Raw genomic sequence first — 23,126 nt, forward strand, 5'->3', positions numbered from 1 at the left:
ATTCGAGGCATTAATAGCAAGACGGTACATAACAAATCTTCTTTGGTGTTCATAGTGTTGTTTATTTCGCAAACACATTACCAAAACATTACCTATATGAACAATTAGTAAGAATTTCACGGATCCATACACAACCATACCACCTCACAGACTATATACAGTAGTTTCGATGAGGACACCCTTCTCACTTGTCTTGTCTGCATATCCAATGTTAAATTAGGTCGAAAATGTCGTAAAAAGGACGACAATTTCCGTATTACCTTTTTCTTTCTTTTGTTTTCAATTGAAACTCACATACATATTCTTTAGGAAAATCAACAAATCTGTCAAATAATTAATTCACGACTTTAATCCTGTAAAGAAATAAATACAACTGTGCATCACTGATCGATCAAAATAACCAATGTATTTTGACATTACTTCTTGGCTGACATACTCCGTTTGCCATTTCCATCTTCCATAGGGGATAATGTTCTACTACTCGTCTTCGTTTTTGCAGAAGAAGCTCTTTTTTTCTCCTTAGGATCATCTTTAGGTGCCGGGTCCGATGGACTGGGTAACGCTCTTTCAATATGGTTCTCTTTCTTTGATTCAGAAATAGTTTTACCATCATTCAAAACATCTTCAGAGGGATGGGGTGGGTTGGTCGAAACTTTCTCACTTTCGGCTGCTATGTTGTTCCCAGAGGATGTCTGAGCAGCCTCATAAGAGGTTAACGCATTCGATACTCCACTAACAACAGAGGCTGCCCGGGTAGTGACTGGTGTTTCTTCTATAAGGCATGTTGAGCCAACTGGCGACATCGCAGCCGCAGGGGTGGGAGGAGGGGCACTACTTTGACCGGTCTGTACCCTCCCCTCCAGCTGACTTGATCTCCTATGTTCCTCGACAAGTCGTTGCTTTTCCTTCTCTTCTTCCATTTCCTTTTTATCTTTTTCAATGGCATGCATTTGCTGTTGATGTTCTTGGAGTATTCGCTGCATTTCCTTGGGCCGTGGGGCGTGCAGTTGCGGAGATTTCGTGGAAGGGATGGAAGGATTTTGTTTGTTCTCTTCAGTTGTACCCAAGATGGAGTCAATGTCATCAATGGCTGCCTGAGAAACAAAATGGGAAAAATTTCAATCAATTTGAAAGAAATTACAGAAACATGTTGTTAACAGTAGTTACCAAACACAGATCCAAAAACTGCGTTTCGGAAAATGCTACTCCTCATAATTACCCGCTCCACACAGCCTACCAGAAAAAAATGGCGGTAGCAGGACAAAATTTTTCGTTTACACGTTCTTTCGCTCGTTTCTACTGACTGTCCGTCCGAGATCCCAAAAGTTTCCTTTCCAACTGAGGAATATTTAAAGTGCATCAAAGTCTGGTATTAATTAGGTAGAATGACCTGAAAGTTACTCTCTCCCTGCATATTTGGAGCGGAGATTTCCTGATGAATTACTGACAGGTTACGAGCAAATGTTGACAGGGAGCCTTGTAGGTCATCACTCATAACACTAAAAAAAAATGGCGACAAAGTATTAGAATTTAAGATGGAGTTGTGTGGGGTGATCTACAACATGATAAAACATACGGGCTAAATGTCCGTGACCTGCTGCTCTCCATCAGATCAAGTGAGGACAGGCAAGTAAAACCTGAACGAGAATTTTGTAAAGGATGATGATTGTGTGCAATGAATTAGAAAAAAAAAAGATATATTGCTGATCGTCGTTCTCCTGCTGATGTCAACCAAAACACGATCATGACCGAGAAAAAAGTCAGCCTTACATAGGCCTTGCCTTGGATTTAGGATGGTGGTCATGAAAATATACCCCCGATGGTCTATCGACGAATGTGATAAAACCAAAATGCAATCACGACATACATAGCCTTGGGTTTAGGATAACAGACTCGGATTAAATATGCCAAACAACTTGTTTTTTTCAGTTGATATCAGACAGATGGTTCAAAAAGGCAACGGCAAAACAACTTACAACATTCCTAAATGTTCTCGTTTTGAGCTGTCCACCAAAGTGAAAATTGTACCAGCTTTTTCCTACAAGGAGAGAAACATCACAAACGGATGAAATCACGTCAAAAAGCAAAAACAATTCACTTCTGTAAAACCAACATAGTGTGGTCCAGTTACTGTAATTTAGATCAACAGAATATTGCGTGTTAAAGAAATTAGTTTTTTTCGAAAGAAGAATTTAGCAAGGTTAAAGCAGGAAAGAACAGCGTAGAAAAAGAGTGTCACAGTAGCCACGGACCGAAGCACGTTGTAACCACGTGATGAACGGTTTCCTCACCTTCATATCAAAACCAATACCATGCGCACGGCACATTTGGAAAAAAACGCTGTAATGAATCACACTTAAGTTACTGTGCAGCAGTCTGGTGCTGAGAATGGCGAAACGGTTAGGATTCGGCGGTGGCTGTAAAACAATAAAAATACAATTCACACAGAAAATGATTAGGCAATGGCAAAACTCCTAAACCCAAAGAGAGTACTGTGGATAGATCTCATGCCAATTTCCCTCGTGCGCTTTTCACTGACTTCGCATCTGGCCTGATAAATTCATCGTTCGTCAATTAGATTAGAGAAAGATCTGAAATTTTCTTCTCTTAAAAACTACTAGAGTTCTTTTAATCGAATGTTCAGGAGAACAAAATAATGTTTACCGTAACATCATAAGCCTCTAGCTAACCAAATAAAATATCCACGATCAATCAACATTTCAGCCAACAAACACATAACAGCTAGACATGTTATAGTGAAGCTTGCATCAACCAGAAACCCGCTAGATGGCAGACACGAGCCTAGGTCCCAAATTTTGAATCCCATCTTTTTAGTAACAAGACGCTGCATTCAATAGACTACTTTCGTCTGATTACAGATTAGGATTACAATTTTGGCGTTTATTCCGATGATTACTCATGAGTGTTCTCACATCTGACCGAACTTGTGACGCTTTCAATGAGGGCTGTTCACTCATTCCCTTCTTTTTTATACTGCTCATGCGCAGTTTACCAAGCCTCAACTGTGCTGACACCCTTCATTAGGCGGACACTGAGGATAGACCCGCCAGTGTTCACGTAATAATAAAGTTTTTATGATAAATCCATCTGAGAATCTCACCTCCTCTTCCTCCACTGTTTTTCGTCTCCTTCTCCTTCCGCTTTCTTCTCGTTTCTTTTTAACTGGCACCAGAAACGATGACTGAGGAGCTTGAAACTCTCCACCAGACACGTAAAGCATAAGTTTTGTCATAGCCATACTGTCACTGTACCTCAGCTTCAGGTCGACAGCCCACACAACCTGCTCCAGCTGAACAAGTAAAGCAAGATTGTATGCATGAAGGTTGTGACAGACCCAAAATGATTCTGAATCGGGCTCAAAACACATTTATGCCTGTGAACATGAACTCCATTGTGTTATTTTACGATACATGAAGGGTAGCCTTATAACGGAAGTCTATGACTGTGCACTCCTTCCGATTTCATAACCACCGACCCTCCGCCTTAAATGAGTCGGTAAATCGAAGAATTGAAGATCCAGATTGTCGGATCATAATTGTTTCTCAGCCTCTTTGTTTTACTATTGTCCGATCTAACAATAATCGCACTCTACTGCAATACTTACCGATTTTGGATCAATAAACGTTACAAAGTCGATCGAAAAATATCCCACAATTCCCCGCAGTTTACAGGCATTTGATACAGCATCAGCGGCCGTGCAAAGTACTGGCGGATCCACTGAGGTCTGGGGCACAGAGTATCCCCAACATCTGAACGGTGACGTGGCGTGAATCTAAGGAGAATAAGTTGATTTAACAGTGGTGAAGGCTACTCGTGTGAACATAAAAAATTACGCAGCTGGTTGTTTTGTTTATATTTTGTCTCCTTTATGTTTACCTTGCAATAAAAAGACCTCAGTTTCTGAGTTAATTGAAAACGTTGACGTCACAATTTTAAACTTACCTGGTCTGCCATGGACAAGATTGTTGTTTCCCCAGTCGGCTCAATTAACACATCGACACTGAGAGTTGTAACACTGTCAGACGGAGGGCAAGCTTCAATAACTCCTCCTGAAAAATGGAAAAAACCAACATGATTGTACAATAACAACTCGTGAACAGCACATACTCACACCGATTTCCTCTTACTTTAGTGGAAACCTCTTTAGTGGAAAAAACAACAACAATAACCATAATACCATCAGTATATTACAAAGCGAGAGGCCCGGTGGCTAACGCATCGGACACATAATCGAAAGGGCTGGGTTCGAGTTCTGGAGGGTTAAAGTATTACGTTTCTTAGGCAGGCCACAATACTCTTACAGTACCCTTCTCCACCAGAAGTTTTTCAGAAAGCCTGAAGAAAAGCTAAGGGGGGAAGGGGTGGCTCCCTACAGCGGACTAGAATCCCATCTAGGAGGGGTAGCACTACGGGTAGCAGTACTCGTAGTTCCCTCATTCCACAGAAACCCGGATAAGGCTCCGACAGGTATTGCGACTCAGTCTCGCATGAAAAATCTCTGCTGATAATGACATGTGATAAACGATATTCATTAATCTCAAAATAGCAGATACTAAGATGGTACGGAGTCTCGACATAGCAAACACTTATTAAAATGACTCCATTTTGACAGGGAGCTTGGTCATGTTTGGCCAATGGCTGGACGAGAAGACTCTCAAATTAACATTACAAGCTCAGAAATCTCGAGGCTAAACAGCTTGAGAGCATAAAAAGATTCCCACACCTCTTTTAAGAAAATCCTGAAGAAACTTGTCCCAGGTAGGGTAGAGGTCGTGACTCACTGGGGTAGCATGGTGGGCCATGATCTCGGGTATCTCTGCTGAGACTCTAATCAAGGTTGGTTCGTGAGCCCATTTTTTGTTCCATTTCTCGCCGTACCGCTGACACTCTTTCACGGCCCACGAGTAGCACTTCAGATAAGGCGTAACATCGCAGAATGCTGCAAGGAGAGCAAGCACTTAAATCTACATTTTACCTCCAAAGCATTCGAGCATGTGTCAACATCAGTATATGCTAACCTGTTCCTCTGCCATCAAATTCATTGTCCATTTTGAAGAGCCATCGTTTAATATGGAGGTTTTCAGTTACCAGTTTAGCAAGACTTTCGTGAAGCTGAAACAAAAAGAGCGAGATTCCATGAAAGCTAAATACAATGACTGATTTTCTACCTGTCCTCCAATTAGAAAACTTTTAACTACTTAAGCGATATTTTTTTCCCGATTCAGGCGCCAAACTTTCCAAAGCCGAACTCGATCGAAAATTAGACCGACCCAAATTAACAAAAGTAAACCTGTTGATTCATACATCTAACTTGACTGACCGCTCTTTAGCCCCTCTTAATACAATTCCAGGCTTTCCAGCGCTTTCAGTAAAAATACGCTATAATATATTAAGTTTGGTATGATTATGATACAGTCGGTGTCTGAACCAAAGCCACTCTGGCCATAGTCGAATTTCTCTGCCAAGCTGTGCGGGAAGACAAGGGCAGAGCCGTATGAAATCAAAATAGCCGTTCTTAATTGATTCAGACACCAAACTTGTCATGAACTTAATTCAAGGTATTATACACTTCATTTTCACTTTGCTCAACTCATAAAAGGTCCGGCTCCCGGCTGAACCGAGACTTTTCCACAGATATTTATCACCCCATACATAAAGACATGAAACTAGAATATTTCAACGCGTGTGCCTCAAATCACGTAAGAGAAAGAGATGTGGTATGGGCCCAGAAAATTCTGCACAAACCTGTGGAAGACTGTATATATCAAAGTGGCCAGGAGGAATTTCAACCTTTGCGCTGAGAAAAATCCTCTTGGATCCTGACTTGGTAGAGTATAATGTGGCCACTTCGGGCTCTGGGCTCAAAACCGGAATATCTGATGAGATAAGAAGACAACATTCAATCGCAATACCAAACTGCCGTGCGCATGTTCTCAGCGCATAGCATGGTCTCCGATTACCCTCAAATCTTTACGTGATTGTCCCTTTCCGCGTTACAATGCTGTTACTTATCCGAATGAGTGTCTTTCACAGGGGTTTCAAGAAAAGCTGGTTACCAGCGGCCTAACGTCGCTTGTAAAAAGTTTTAACACCGTCTGTTTAGCCTCGTGTTTGGGTTTCGTCTTATGGCATGATACAGCAGCCTTTTACAGCATCGGCAGCCGCTTATGGAAAATGTTATCGAAACAATGCTTCCAATGTGCAGTTGATATTTGATGGAACACCACACAAGGATCCTATCACGATGTGCGGTTTACAGATCGTGAGGTTCTTTACACAATATTAGCACTACATGTACATGTGAAACAACTTGTCACACTCACCGAGTAAATCAGCCAGGTAAATGTCATCTTTATGAAGGACACCAGGAACTATATATGCATCACGACCTTTGATTAAATTCCTCAGCCTAGCAAGGATTACATGCGGAAAACACTTAGCATGACAATCTTAAGTACTGACAAATTCAAAAATGGATCCTTTTACCCACTGATAATAATGATAACTTATTCTTCTATAGTAAGAATTAAAACAAAAAAGTCTTACCTTTTCACCGTTCGTGGACTGTACTTTAGAATGGATGAAAGGCACATGTTGTGAGTCTGTTGGACGAATGAAGAAATCAGTTTTTTTACAAATGACATCAAAACAGATCTATGGGTTGGCAAACAAGAACTGAGCAGAGATGCGAGTTTCTGACACAACTATGTACCAAAAAGGTTGGCGGAAAACGCAGATGGTATCAGGTAATTAGTTACTCTTACGAGAATGGGCTTGCCAGGAAAACATCAGTTGTATAGTGTGCTTTGAGAACGCACGGCTGTTTCCCTTGAAAACGCTCATATTAGACGAAAGCACATTTGCTCTGTTTACTTGCTTTACTCAATGTTTGTCAAAGTGATAATGAAAGATTCCACATTCAGCGTACGTAAAATATATCTGTTGTTCCAGGGCCGTGTAAAATATTGCTTTCGTAAAGATCACAACGAAATTAAAGGTTTCAAAAGAGTGGAAAGTGCCTCACTGGGAATCTGTCTACAGCATCCGGTACAATGATCTTATAGCGGTTTTCAATGTCTTCATCCTCGTCGCCATTTCCTTTAGATTCGGAATTGCTCTTGTCTAGTCTCCGCGCTTTCATTGCCAGTAGTTTCGAGTAATACTGGTAGACTTCGTCATTTAGTTCCACAGGACTAACATAAATAACTTCGACTTTGGGATCTACGTAATAAAAAGATGCTCATTAGATATTTGCGACTGAAATTGATCAAAGCTTTTCTGTATGTAGGTAGGACCTATTCTTACCGGCTATGTCGCACAGTCTGGCCATTTGGAGATTTTGCAAAATTTTTATTTCACTCAGTTCATCTCGAATGTGCTGGGCATATCCTTTAAAATAAAAAGGAACAAACAGTGTCACCAGATATATATATATATATATATATATATATATATATATATGTATATATATATATATGTATATATATATATATATATATATATATATATAGGAAGTTTGCAGGTCGATTTTCGCGTGGAACAGTGCTCAATACGTTGAAGCAGAGCAGAATAAATATTATGAGAGGAAAAAAGGACGCAACTACATTTCCCGACAAGCCTGTTTCGTGAATCGCTTCACTCTTCTATATATATATATATATGAGCTAACTTTTACTTGCATATTGATTTGTTCTCACTAATGATCTATTGGAGAACAGACGCATGTAAGACATCACCATTAACAACACTTTGCCTTTTTTATCATACAAAACAAGTGGGTTCTATGTTGTTATGGCTTTGTACAGCAACAGATCACAGAAGATCAAAATGTGGGAAGAACATCAGTGAACCCTCCACTGCACCTCGTTTGTCACTTTTTTGTCCTTACCGCATTTTGACGTAGTCTGTAATTAATACAGAATAGTCGAACGGCAACATGGAAACAATTTATTAAATGGATCACTCAGGTGACAGGAATGGAATTCCTTCACTTTCAGAACTTAGAGTACTGTAGGTTGTGATACAGTTCACAGCATGTACTGGCTAAAATACTAAACTTGACCTTTTCAATAACCTCCAAGGTCTTATCAGAAAATTCATCCTCCAAGCTGGCATAAATCTGTTCCCAGATTGTTTTTGAGTCTATAGTTTTACATCAAGGTAACACTCTCAAGCTGTGCATTCTCATTAAACATTTTCAAAGATATGTATTGATAATATAAAGAGAAGTACAATCTTGAGCAAGTATCTCTCGTAAGAGCCCACCCATTTATGTGGGCAGTTCTATAAGGTGTGTTTTTCTTCAAAGTTTTCAGTCGAGTGTGGCTTTCTCCTGCCTGTCTCCGAAATACGATGAAATAATACCTACCTAAGGACGGTATATGAATTACTACTCTCCTTGAATCCTTGATGCGAAGCCAGGCTTCTTGAAATGCCTAGGGACAGTCACGTAAAAAATATACACATACAATTTACTGTCACAGAAGAAATTATTTTCTTTCTTTTACATAGGCTCAAACGAGGAATAATTGAGACAACGCATTTGTTTCTATTTTCTACGAATCAAACCCATAAAGCTTAAAATGACCGAATAAACCCTTGGCACAAAATTTGAAAATGGGATTACTCCTTTATTTACTACATGAGTGCCCATGTATGAAAATAGCAGTTTCAGCACTTCAAAGAATACCATGATCTGCTACAGGCATCACGTTTGCAAGTAAAAGGGTATGCTACAGTAGACCATAACCAACTTCAACACCTCCCTGAGAGGTCTTCCATGGAAACGGAATAGAGGAGCTGATAATGGGCAGATAATATAGGAGTAGCAGTTTCAGCAATTCAAAGAATACCATGATCTGCTACAGGCATCACGTTTGCAAGTAAAAGGGTATGCTACAGTAGACCATAACCAACTTCAACACCTCCCTGAGAGGTCTTCCATGGAAACGGAATAGAGGAGCTGATAATGGGCAGATAATATAGGAGTATCACTCGTCCCCCCGGGTGGGATGCTCGTCCCTTGCAAGGTTTCATCAGGCTTCCCTGAAAATTCACTGATTCCCATTTACACTCCTGGGTGGAGAGACGCACTGCGAGAGTAAAGCGTTTTACCCAAGAAGACAAGAACGCTCTGACGAAGGGCTAACGCTCGAAACGTCAGCTTTTTTACTCTTTAAGGTGGCTAATTTACGTTTTCGATCCAGTTGTTAACACTTGATTACCTGCTATACTACAGCACCACAGTTTTTTTAGAAAGTTACCCCTTTATACAACACATTGACCTGGCCAAGTGTTGAACTCGGACCTCTCGACCCAGTCCAGCGCACTAAGCGCTTGGCCACCGCGTCTTTGACAGCCATTAAGGTGCATGTAATAATTTAAACTTACCTTTGCGCGTACTTTGAACCTTTTCAGCTGTAATTTTCTGGTCGCTTTGAGCTGTTTTCGCACCATGGATATTTTACAGCTCATAATCCACGATATTGCGATAACACCTTCGAAAAACAGAAAAAGAAAGAAGATCAAATTAGAGTTTAAATATTTTGACATTATCAAGAGCGCAAACGAAGGTGGTCATTTTTCCCCTTTGGTGTTTATTTACCCTCGCAAACTGCGATTTTCTAAACTCAAATTTGAAGGAAACTTTCTAGGCCTCACAGAAACATAAAATCCAGACTGCTAGCAGCTTAAACTTGTGGAAACTTCGCGGCCTACATTTCTCTTTCTCTCAAGTGACAAGACCCTTTTTTCGCATCACCTACAGACACGACACTTACACTGTACTGGAAAAGCAAAAACACGATTTGATCAGAACTTAATTTAGCTCTCTTTTCCCAGGCTCTTCCAACAGGTCAGAAGCACTTGGATTTACATGTAACTCTGCTAAAAAGTACTCCGCTGGACAACATAAATAAAAAAAAAAGTTCAACTGATCGAGAAAAAGTCTATCTCGATAATCAGTAGTGGCTTTTCACTTTGGAGTGACATTTCTAACCTGCCGCCCATTTCCGCTTCCGGTATAGAAGGTAGGCCGAGCGATCCTTGTACCTACGCCATGTGGACTGCGAAAAAGAAAACACAATTGGTGGTAAAGTTGAGTGGAATGTTATTCACAGCCCGACGCCACATAACAAATAGCCAGGTACACAAGCAGAGCATACAAGTAAGAAACAAACACCAGCAACGATAATACATCTCGAGTTGATGGCACAGGCTATTCAGCATTTGGTTGCGTTCTCCTAAAGTTGAACACTGTGAATATTTCATGCTTATATTGTTATCTGCGTTACACACTGAAGGAAAGTAAAAGGTACCTGTATTTTTATAGCTGCCATTTCTGTGCCTTTCGGACCAAGGTATCTTCTGCCAGGCGTTTTAATAATCTTTTCCACATCATCCGCATTCAATATGCACGTTAGGAAATGCTGCAAGGGGAAAAATGATTTTCCTTACTTTACTTGAAGGAGTTCATAGGTTTGATATCACTCTACGTACTTTGATGCCCCTTATGCCTTTAGTTTCAAGGCCACGACTTCCCTCTTATCTACATTATGGTAAGTTCAATTTGATGACATTCTTTGAAAAACAGAGCTACTTGTACGAGGGCATATTATGCAGCTCATATGAAACAACATACTGACCTCGACTGTTGGATCTTGTTCGAGTTCAAAAACTAGTGCTAGATCAGCCAGTCTGAAAAAGAAAATTGAACGAATAAAGCTGCCTTTGTAGGACAAATTTTTTACCAAAAGATCCCTCATTTAAACTAATAGTCAATCAATTAAAAGAGAAACATATGCAGTAACTAGGGAATACCATTTATGTGTACCATAACGACTACGACCTTGAAATTTCGTCTTACCTGTCACCATCTATGAAGGCAATCGGGACGCAATAATTGGTGAGAAGCTCTTCCAGCTTCAGAATTAACGTCAGTATGCTGAAAAAGAATGATAAATAGAACCACATGATTTAAACTTACTTGGAGCACTTAATCACTTAATTAGTTGGACAATAAGCGATTTTCGATGATGAAGTCTACCCCAAGTGTTTCAATAATGGGATGGCACTTGCCTCCTATCGTTTTGACCCGGGTTCGACTACCCGAACCGGCGTTGCAGGTGCGTTGAGTTTGTTGTTCCCATTCCCATTTTCCATCTCTAATTTCGATCAGCAGTTCAAATCTTTTGTTCGTGGGTTCTTGACACTCCATTGAAAGCATTCTAACAGTGGGTTGACCAAAGAAAACAACGAGGACTCACCTTCCCCAAGACAGACAATAATGCTGTTTGAAATCCAGGTAGTCCTATCAAAATCATAGGAAAAAAACTCAACTTATACACAGGATACTGTTAATATCTACTCAAGTTTTTAAAATTAATTTTTAGTGAAACTTTTTGCAAAGGGAAATAGTAAGAAGTATATTCAATTATAAAATACACATTGCTGTTAAACTTAAAAGCTACGTGGGGTATCTTTAAGCCTGGATTTCTTAATTTGAAACATTACAGCCGGCAAAGTTTTATGCGTCTCTCCAGACCGCATCATCAAGTTACCAGGCTCTTTAAAAGCATAGAGATAATTCAAAATGCTACGCGCAATTGGGAGTTTCCTGAAAAAGAAATAGTATCCAGATTCGTTTTCAAGCTTGGCACAGGGCATAGCAAAAATGCCATGATGCGATGGAGTCACAGTGCCAGTTTGTGCCTGGGATGGTCATTGGGAGAGAAATGTTCGAAAACTGAACTGAAAAATTGTTTCTGTATCCCTGAAACCGTGAGCCTATTTGCCTGTCTGGGCTAATATCGTTCAGTAAAGTAATTTGAAATTGACAGATCCTGTGAGTAATGTTTGATCGCTGCGTCATCACCTAAAACTACTCCCTGGATACATAATTATGCAGAGTTTCTCGTCGTTCACGAACAGTAAAAATACAATTTCTAATAATCGATCTATTTTCCCCTGGAAGTCTGTTTTCAATACGTAATCTGCATGGAAAGTAAGTCACCGTGCTCGACGATCACGAAACAAGTTGAAGGATAGCATAACCCGCGAGCACAGGCCAGATTAAGTACCGCCATTTTAATAATGTGTGAGCGCTACTCAAGTGTGAAATCGAGCGCAGTAAGGATGGGCAACAGATGTAACCTCTCAAAAAAACGTTCTCCGCGTGTATCAAAACTCGATAACACTACCAATTCAGCACAAGCTAACAAAGACAAATATTTGACTAGATATTCCTTACTCATTCCCAACCAAGTGCGAGAGGAAACTAGATGTTTGTTCACAACTTCGGCTACACAATGTGAGCAATGTACAGGTAGCCTGCGTCTCAGAAAGCCTATACACCGGACTATAGAGCGGGTCTTTGTGACAGAGACACGGCTATGACCACGTGATAGGCAGTCACCTGATGGATGACCTCCACCATAAAAAAGAATATTACAACAATTCTTTTGCACCTGTGAAGTAACTCTCGTCTTGCCATTCTGAATCACAAACTTGTGAACACTTTTCAGTTCATTCGCTGGTGTAGATGCAGGAACAGGAATCTGACAGACATTAAAGAGAGCATGTAATTTACAGTTTAATTACGCCTGTGCAGACAACTGCCACTACATGATAAACAGACATTCAAAGATCACTGGGTATACTTAACTAGCCTTAATATCCAGAATAAATGTAGGTAAGAGACTCACTCAATCATCTTAGTCCTCAATAAGACGTATGGCAACAACATGAAAAGAAGCCCTTCCACAAACGTATGCAGTTGTACTGTTACAATTCATATTTCCAAGTGTACAATGAGATGCTTATATATCAGTAACCTTTTCATTGCTTTGCAACATGTTATAAAACTTGAAAAAGAAGAAAAAAAATTCCTTTAAGCCAAGTTTTAGATAGCCTGATTTAAGCGTTCAGATAGGAAAAGGAAGCGCGATTGTAAAAGGTTAAAAAAAATGCAGAGGAGAGAAAAAAAATCAGCAAAGTTTGTGTCAGGTCAGCCCCCTTCGTTTTTGGACAGCCGCTACTATATATTGCACCGTTTACTATTTGCTCTGATTTATTAACTGAACACCAGGAATTGGCTAAGGTTTAGATATTTCATCTCTTCCCATCCTGTCAGTGTAAAGTTTTTTTTGCATTTGTACATACAGAGTGGTTCAATCATGAGGCTGAGTCTCCAAACCTGTCCTTAGTCATTTTCCCCGGTGCCCATAAATGCAAGGTAGAGAAAGACCATCCCTTCTCCCCTTCCCATCATTCTTAACCTCTGCCCAGATTCCCTGTTATTAATTAAAAGATTTAGTATCATTTTCTTACCATGTTAGGTGCCTCTATGGCTTTTAGTGGAAGAGGTTTCATTTTGGAGTTCTGAGTCCAGCCCTATATTATTAAATAAAACACATTGTTTCATTACTTTTCAATTTGAAAAAAATCCTGGTTTTCAACAGCCCTTATTTGTGGCTTCATTCACTTTTTCAAGTCCAAACTGTCTGATTTCACCACACTTTTCCAATTACAGATATTGCCAATCAGATAGTCAATCAGCCTATGAAAATTAAGCACATTTAGCCATCAGCTTTATTACCTACATGTAGTCAATGCTAACCAATCAAAATGAAAAAAACTTCACACATGATCCACACTGAAACCAAACATGTATTAATAACAGATGAAAGTTGGCCTTACAAAACCCTTGTGCACAAGGTTCTCCCAGTGTGTATTTGTGATTGACGAAAGTTGGTAATCGGTCTTTGAGTTTTACAACTCAAGTGTATCTCATGCTTGTGATTTCAAATCAGCTTTGAGCTGTGCACTTTGCCAATTTGAAATCACTTACCTGATTACTCACTGAGCTGTAATCCATCCAGCCCTATTACCAATAGGGCTGAACAGTAACTTCCTTTTGTCTTTGATTACCACACATGGTGATACAAGTACATACCCTGGCAGGAGCAGTCTGCTGTTGTTCTGTTGGAGATCTTATTCTTCTCTTCTTTTCTCCAATGGAGGACTGTCGAGCAGCTTGCACTCCTGCTGGATCCATCTGTCAAGCAAAAAAGTAAGAGTAAAATTAATCACCTTCTGTCCAACTTAAATAGGTTAGCAAGATTATCATTAGCACTAAATTTAAAATCAACTAAATTATGATCTTGAATAGTTTTTTGTCTCCTGGCAGTAATACACGTGATACAGACTTAGATGGGAAGGAGGTGGGGTTGGAAGTAAAATAAAACAAAGGGCTGAGAATATTCTGCTCGCAGCATCCAATTCCTCTGCCACCAATATATCTACCTTGATGATTAAAGATCAATGGTTAATTCTGCTTCCAACCCTCAATACATTTCTGCCAAAAATCTTTCCACTCCCCTCCCTTTTGAACCCCTCCCTTCCCTCTTCCCCCAAATCATAATCTACTACACTGTCAGACAGCAGCTGATAAATATTGTTTAGTTAACTAAGTTGGTCTCAATTTTCTGATGAAATTTCTTCTAGTTCATAGGTTTTTTACAGAAGTTCATTGCCCAATTCTTCGGGCACCCTTCACTATGTTTAAGAAATTTGAGTTACAATAAAACTTCTCAAAAAAAAAAAAAAACCCTGATAGTATTTCACTTGTCTTCTACTCATTCTCATACATTTACAGTTTGCATTCATACCTTAACAACTGAGAGGTTGTAGCCCCCAACTGCAATGGTAAAAAACAATGCAAATCAACATTTAAAATGATCAAGGTACACTCTACACAATATCATCCAGTTCCCTTTAAAACACATTTAATGGCATCATCAGTAAAATACTTTGTTGAGTGCACATTTGCTGCATGATGTAACACACTTATCTAGCATAAAACATTATACATTATACATTGTAGTACCAGTGAGACCTCTAGGTCTAGAGCAGAGCCAAAAAATTATGACCACACAAGAGCCATATCATTAATTTATTTGTACAATGTACATTACACGAATAGAGAATGTGATTCAAGAAATATCTATACCCTCTGTGGGACAGAGTGCTGGAAATTCCAAAGTAAGAAAGGGAGGGTTACATATACATAGGCAAATATCCAGAGAATAATATGAATCACAATGGGGAGGGGGGGGGTTTAAAACCAATTGAAACCATCCATGAGAGGGGTTACTGGAGTGATTCTGGAAAAAGAATTGAAAATGAATATTTGATACAGTTAATTGTGATCAAACTCTCAGAGAGTAACCAGACTGAGATTTATTTACCTCCCACAAAATCCTTTGGAGGAGGAGCAGTATACCTTGAAAACTGATGTTGGGATTCGTGGAGCTGTATTCAAGTAAAAGAATTAATAAATAAGCCCTCATTAACTATTTTCACATGGAAGAAAATATAGAAAACATAAAAAATCAATGCACAGTGTATGAGGTTTTTTCTTCAGGAACATATGACCCTGTGCTCCCTTAGAGTGACTAGCAGCTAATTTCTCTTTTATGTTATCACCCATGAATAACACAGTAGGGTCACAAGAATCAAGGAGATGATCACCAAGTAAACAAATTCTAGAACCAAAGCAAATGCATATAGAGAACAGCATTTAGAATATCTATTATTTGTACATACTGGGTTAGGGTGTACAAGGGTTAACCCAGAATTAGTCTCCAACCACATGTAATATTTTTGTTGTGCCATTTGATTTTTTTCTTTTTCTTGAAAGGTGGGGGTCTATAGCTCCAAAAATCAAAGAATCAGTAACACTCACGGGAGCCTGATGAAGTTTAACTGGAGAAGGCTTGAGTGTGAGTTCTGCTGCAGGCTGTCAAAGGAAACAGTTTGCTAAAGTTAGCCACTCTAAAGTTTAAAACAATATAATAACTGTTACTCAGCCTATGTATAAAATACAATGCAATTTGTCCATAGTTTTTGAACATACAATTGAATTGAAGCTTTAATTTACAAGTGAGAGTAATATGTCCAGAGATTAAAGGTAAGAAATGAATTTTAAATTATTGCAGTTGTGTGTTGATACATGCTCAAAAAATAATAACTATATTGATTTGATTATGAGGCTTAGATTCTAGTAAATATGGACAAACTGTATATAATGAATTGCAAGATAATTTTGCTGCATCATAAATTATATGTTATTTAAGGCCTTCACAATGACTGTAATGTACTCATTAAGTTTCCTTAACCCTTTAACTCCCAGATCAAATTTGTCATTCTCCCTTTAAGGAGAGAATTTAGTATTGGATCAACTAATTATCCCCAAATTGATATTTTCTTTATTCTCATCACTTATCTGGTTGATATTGTATTAATATTGTGAGGAGAAATTCTCTCTTGGTCACTCATGGGAGTTACAGGGTTAATATGTTTATCATGAACATTCTGTTACCCAGAGAAAATTCTATAGATGTGGTACGCAGTGGTAAGACTTCACTGCATAAAGTGCAGATTGATAAGGTAAACACTTTAAGACATTGTCTTATAGTGTTTAAAATATGATTTGATTTACATTATGGGATAATACAAATCTTATCTGAACACTAGCTCTTACTGGTATGAGGCCACGCTCTATTAGACTCAGAATTCCCTTCTGTGCATCTTCCTCTGTAATTGGAGGTGGGGTAAGCTAAAAAAAAAATACAACAAATCCTACTTAGTAAGAGATTAAGGTTTACACATACATTTGTAAACACACACAAAAAAATAATGGCAAATGAATGTCATAGTTATCCAGACACAGGTGAACTGTAATTACAGTAACTACTGTAGCTTCAATAAAGTTCAAATGCATGTCTCCATGCAATTCTAGTTGGGTGCTACATTACACTAACAAAAAAGCTACAAAGCCATATGATGGGAGTGCAGCAGCAAATTTGCTGGGTTCTTTATTTTACAATAAGGAGTATGATTATGTATTTCACGTCGATGGGAACACAACAAAGGAATTCTCAGTTAAGCTTACAAAAATTATAATAATTGTTTTAGCAGTGTTTACATTAAGTGAAATCATACAAGCAACTAATCTTTCAGTCAGCACAAAAGCTCATGTTACAAAAAGTAGACATTTGAGGGAATATAGATCAAGGATAAAAGTAGAAACTTGGATCCATTTTTGCACACTGCATTTTGGCCCACATATCTTCACCATCAGTTCAAACAGAATGGTGCAGCAGTTATTTAGTTAAAAGACAATTTATTAACAACCATTAAAAATAAACTCACAATGCAACTATCTCCCAATTACCACTAAAAGCCACTGACAGCTATATGCAAATTACAAATTTCTTGTGCCTTTAACATAACGTTGTTCTCTCCTATTAACATGTGCTCATTAGCTACAATACATTTTATAAAAGTTACATCTTGTTTTTACATCTACTCCATACACTACAGATGCCAAAGAGAATGAGTCACTAAATCAGTATGGAGCGTTGTAAGTACTTTTAGAAAGTTAATATGAAAGAGATAGTTTGACTTACAGAGGGATCCATTCTATTGGCTCTAGGTAGAGTGTTGACTGGTTCAACAGTTGAGCCTGTGACAACTTTACCAGGAACCTGTAATTAGTCCAATAAAAGCCTTGCTTACAAAATAATAATTTAAAGTTGACAGACTCAGGGTATAATTATATATGATGTATATTTATCAGATAGTCTTCCTCCATGATGCTGCACAAAAGGGTTTCAATTTAAAGCTATTTATGTACAAAAGGGGTTATAAAGTTTCTAAAGAATTTGTGGTGATGCATCAAGGGGAGAGTATAACAAGGTAATTTGGTATTATCAATTGGGTTGATAATGTAAATTGGCTACTGTAAAGAGTTTCAAAGTTACATGATGTTTCAAGCATTAGCCCTTTGTCATTCGCTCTTTATCGTGGCCAATTTACATTATCAACTAAGCTCACCATACCAAATTACCATTTATGCATGTAGTCTATGGTCACTAATAGTTAAGGCCCTTACCATGCCATGTTAAGAGTTGGTATTAATCAAAACTATACCAAAATTCTTGAACAAAATTGGTTATCATCAGCTCTATTTGCGCACTAATAGGATAGTGTACACATCATGCTTGTAATTGGACAGTTAACATGTCATGCCTGCATGCATGTGTAAAGCAATGTTGTCCTGCATTTTGCCAAGTAAACTGTTGTTTTTTTTTAATGAAAACGTATAACTGATGTCCAGTTTCTTTCTCAGTTTCAGTCATTGTTTTCATTAATTGGTAACAACACTTTGTGTTGTCCAATTCTATCCTGTAATCATACTCTTTATTAACAAATTGGACTCTCGCATTGCAGTCGTCCGATTTTGTTAATCACCTGTGACTGTATGATTACAGACCAAATTGGACTCAGTCTTATTACCATTATTAATAATCTTCTAAATCAATTGAGCATGGATTTTGATTAGTTCTTTAACGTATGATCTTTTTGATCCATAGACGGTGTCACCATTAACAACTTCTGGTGTCTGTAGTACAAAGCAAAAAGATTCTGGGTTGATGCTTGGTTCTGTTCCATAAAAGATCATAGGAGACTTCAAAATGCAGTAAGAAAATCACTGGTATAAACTTTGCTGCACCTAGTGTGCCACTTTTTATGGACTGTTATCATTATTACCACTTCTTTTAACAGACCTGAGCTGGTTGTTCATGTTTATCCACAATATATGGAAGAGCAATGCCATATCTTTCACTTAGGATGTTCCTTGCTGCTGGATGAGCTGGATTACTAATGATTTTTAAACTTCTAAGATCTCTAGCCTGCAAAAGAAATAATAAAAAAAATGATGGCAAACATCAGTGATGCATCACTACACATTTGAACAATTTGGGATGGTCAGTCTGAGATCATTTTTGAGCACAAGCATTTTTGCCATGTTACATTTCAGAATCATGCACAGAAAATTCTTTGCAGAAAGGTGCATAGTGTTTTTTATGAAAAACTTGGTCTTTGACAAAAATTTTGTAATGTAACTGTATGTACAGTACAGCTCAGAGGTACTTGACCCTAATTTCATGCGATAAAGATACATTTCTGTAAGACACATTTCTGTCAACCATTTCCTAAAAATGTGACACTGCTCGTTAATACAGTGAAATAAATGCAGAAAAAACTCTTGTAAAATAACTGGCCCATTTGATCTTTTAACTCACTAGATCTCATTGTTAATTCTCTCTTGTAGCTGCTACACATTTCCTTGCAGACTAGTTAGAAGAATTTGGTCTTAGATCAAGATGACATTTAAGCTTGTAAGTTTGAGTATTCTCATTTCCTGTTTGCTGGATAATGTATGAGGGATTGGATATTAATGGGAGAATCAAGTTTGTCATGCATGTTAATCACTTCTGAAAGTTAAACAGTTAATAATTATTAATCATCATTAATTTGAAACAGACTATCAAAAGGCAACTTTGAGTACACACCTGTTGCCCAGGAGCAGGGGCATTGGGTCCCGGTTTATTCCCTTCTTTTGCAATTGCTATTGGCTCTAAAAGACTCCTGAAACTGGAATTAGACAGAAATGAAATTTAATGCCATTATCAGGTGTAAGTTGACGTACATGTACCAGATGCAGTTTACATAGCTAGGCAAACATCATTTGTCGAACAAAACATCACTAAAAGGAAAGGGTGCCAAAGTGTTAACTTGATAAGTTGTTAACAGATTATAATTAAACCAACCTTTCTTTTTTTGGTGAAGAGCTCCTCTTGAATGCTACTATACGTTGATCCCTTAAATGAAATAAGCAATAATAATGATGATGAAGAAATCAATATGTTCTGATATCCTCTATGTTCCTTAAATTCTTTGAAAATAAAATAAAGAAGATCAATGTAGTGATAATATTAAGCTTTCTCAAAACATAACACAATTTATTATTTAAAGTAAGTCTTAAGTTCAGTGTTACAGGAATTTTAGTAAAACAACATTGATTGTCCTAACAACAGTTGCTATGGCAAAATGCTGATAGCATTATTGTAGTACTGCTGTCGCAAGCATGGTTATGGGCTCAATTGGGAGTGAATAGTTCTCACTGTTTTTCTCAGCCAATTAGAGCAATTTTCTTATGCAGTGAAGGTTTTCACGACTTAGAAGTGACGTTTTTGCAACTGTTTGCCTATTTAGTATATAAAGTTTATAGTCATTGTCTGAAATTACTTATGAAATGTAGTTGTCATCGTGGTTTTATATGACAGCTAATCGAGAGTTAATCGTTTGTCTCACGATTTAGTCACATAGATGTGGATCATGACGTTTTGACCACTAGACTGAATATCTGTAAAGAAACTATGAGTGCAATTTTCTCCTTTCCAATGGATGAACAGAACAGAAGTCAAACTGTTCAAACGGATGTCGCAGTTCTCCAAATGGACACTTCTAGTTGGTGAACAGGTGCAAAAACCGTTCAATTGGATGTCACAACCATTCGAACAGTTTGTTGAATGCTTTGAATGGATTATTTTAGGCATTTGAACAGATAACAAATGGTTTACCTCTTCAAATGGATAACCGTTAGTGTCCATTTTGCCTTTCATGGTCACAATTACTGAACAATTGTACAATAATTATTTTCCATGTTCATCTGATAAAAACAAAAACAGACATACCCTACAGCTTCTTGTTGCTTTTTTTTCGTTGAACCAGTAACAGGTCCTTCAAGCGATGGTAAAGTTAGCACTTGGTTGTTGGCAGAGTGGACGATCTGCTCAGCTTTATCCTGGTGCATCAAAAATTAAATAATAATTTTAACATCCCTCTACAAATTAGATAATGAAAATCATTTTATATTAAAAATAGTAATAATTTATCCATAGAGTCCATACAAGCTAGTGTACAGTATCTTTAATGAGTACCACAGCATTACATGTATTTGACACGCCTGCAATTCCCACACACTGCACATGTGAATACCCACACAGCGCTTCAATTTAATACACACACCTGTGTGTTACACTAAATATTCATGCATGTTTACAAGTGTAAATCAGCTAAACCAGAATTCATCAAATACATGTACTAAGACTAAAGTAGGTGTCATAAAACAAAAAGATTAGAAAGCCGAAATATAGGGAAACAACAACTTAAGTCATGTACATAGTAGTTGTAGTTGTTATTAACTTACCCTGACACTTTGTTCAGTTCTTTCAATGGCACTCTCAAGTGTCCTGAGGTCGATAATTTCAGTGGAGACTCCTTGTGAAATAATTTGCTCTTTGAGGTGTCGCAGATCATCTTGAACCTAAGAAACAATGTTAACAGATAATCAGAAACAACACACACTGTACAGTTGAGACAACCCTTACTTTGTTACCTACAGCAAACAGCTGTACCTATACCTTACAATCAGTATGTATTATTCTCCAGTTCCTAACTAAAGGTGCTGATGAGGAAAATTTGTTTAACAGACTATTGCTAGTGATCATTTCCTTTACTCTCCTGACCTCAATGCATGATGCAGGTGTTACATTGTAGGGAGAAATTAGATACTTTATTCACTTGTAAGGGTAAAAGGGAAATTCCTCTTAATTGAGCTAGAACTTGTTCCTCATAAACTACAAATCACCCTTTTTTCAACCTCCACTAGAAAGAAAAAAAAAAGGTTTATAACTCACTTGAACAACCCCTTCAATTAAACATTGATCAACATACTGAACCACAAGAATGCAATTATTTTTTTAAGGTGACAAGAAAATAAAACATCAAGTACAGTCCAACTCAATAACATATCTTATTAAATTTTCAACTCCAAATGTTGCATTTCTAGTGTTCTGATTAGTTCCCTCGACTACCATTATCAGCTCATATTCCGGGTCACCTTATATGGAAATGCATTGCGCCAACTGTTGCAGAGCTGATGAAAGCCCCAAATATTCAAGATATCATGAAATTTAATAAAATTCCATTTGCACTTTTAGACTGGATAAGAGATTGGTCAAAGCCAAGTTACTGACAGCCCTAAATCAAGTAACTATTGTCGTATTGTTGCCCTTGTATTCATTGTTATGTATTTCTGATCACTATGTCTGTACAAAGTAGTTTAATTCTTCTTCATAGCTAATGCCCCGTGTAACCCTAGCATGAAAGGGGGTTAGGGTTTACCAATGATAAGTGATGTTAAAGTACAAATGAGCATGCCAAAGTTTTCCTCCCACTAAATATGGTCAAGATCCTACTTACAAGGCATTTTTTAGGAGAGCAATTAAGGCTGCCAGCATTCTTAGCAATTCACTTCTCTTTTTATAAACACTATTCAGAGCTGCAAATATTTTACAACAAATTAATTAACGCATGAAGTTGTGTAATTTAAGTCCGTTCATTTAATCACACTGCGTAACACAATTGCCATGGATTATGGAAAAAAGAAAAACATCGCGACAGTTTTTGTAGTGAGGAACCAGAAAACTTAAAGGTTTGTTCGTTTGCATGTCGGTTCCATTGAATTAAAAATTTCAATTTCAGCTGTTTTATTATTACCGCGCGTAATGGTAAATAATGAATTTGTTAAGCTTTAGTTAGTAATTAGTAAGTATAAATGTCTAGAACTTAGTTAAGCGATAGAATTTAACTGTTGATTGATGCTTTTTAAAACCCATGCCTGATCTCTTAGTTTGAAACGAGGAAAAAGACAGTGCTCTTCTTAACGTTAACGTCTGAAACGTACAAAATTAATATAAATACCAACTAATAAAGCTGTGTGTACATAAACTTTTATTGCAACCGTGCCCGGATAATATATCATTCCCAGAAAACTAGTAAATTCTGTGATTCTCGTTAAATTCAAGAACCTGATCAAGGGAGACGGGGAAGACAAAGCGCTGAAAAGCCAAACAGTCATAAACTTCGACGCGACTACTGCAAAAACTTCCTCGCAGGCCGAAGCAGAAACTTAAAAACTCCTTACCTTCACAAGAATTTCTCCGATATCAGTGGGTCCTGGCTGAATGTCTGTCAAAGAAAACATCCTCGGTACGACGATTTAAATGTAGGAGATCAGTTGATATTTTTGAGCGTTCATAAAGTTCAAAACGCCGCCATTTCAGGGAAGATTGACTTTTAGCGTCTCCTTCTCCAAGCAACCATGTTGTAAATATCTCAGATGAACACGCAGT

At 37.9% G+C, this 23,126-nt stretch overlaps 1 protein-coding gene across 1 annotated transcript; it reads right to left on the reverse strand.

Moving 5' to 3' along the window:
• Window positions 1-44: 44 nt before the first annotated feature.
• LOC131778088 (IQ domain-containing protein H) lies at window positions 45-23,084 on the reverse strand. Its single transcript, XM_059094466.2, has 35 exons — window positions 22,919-23,084; window positions 21,140-21,256; window positions 20,625-20,734; window positions 19,698-19,748; window positions 19,440-19,521; window positions 18,651-18,776; window positions 17,490-17,567; window positions 16,562-16,636; window positions 15,764-15,817; window positions 15,267-15,330; window positions 14,688-14,716; window positions 13,973-14,074; window positions 13,348-13,410; window positions 12,486-12,575; window positions 11,286-11,329; window positions 10,886-10,963; window positions 10,665-10,716; window positions 10,338-10,448; window positions 10,019-10,085; window positions 9,412-9,518; window positions 8,390-8,456; window positions 7,327-7,410; window positions 7,046-7,242; window positions 6,568-6,623; window positions 6,345-6,430; window positions 5,767-5,897; window positions 5,040-5,133; window positions 4,745-4,960; window positions 3,964-4,070; window positions 3,626-3,793; window positions 3,122-3,310; window positions 2,292-2,417; window positions 1,977-2,038; window positions 1,391-1,499; window positions 45-1,094 (listed from the first exon to the last, which is right to left on the reverse strand). The coding sequence occupies exons 1-35, from the start codon at window positions 22,976-22,978 to the stop codon at window positions 417-419; spliced, it is 3,930 nt and encodes a 1,309-aa protein (XP_058950449.2). The 5' UTR covers window positions 22,979-23,084; the 3' UTR covers window positions 45-416.
• Between the last annotated feature and the right edge of the window lie 42 nt (window positions 23,085-23,126).

This window comes from Pocillopora verrucosa, chromosome 4, assembly GCF_036669915.1.
Source record: "Pocillopora verrucosa isolate sample1 chromosome 4, ASM3666991v2, whole genome shotgun sequence".
In the NCBI taxonomy this organism is placed as follows: Eukaryota; Metazoa; Cnidaria; class Anthozoa; order Scleractinia; family Pocilloporidae; genus Pocillopora; species Pocillopora verrucosa.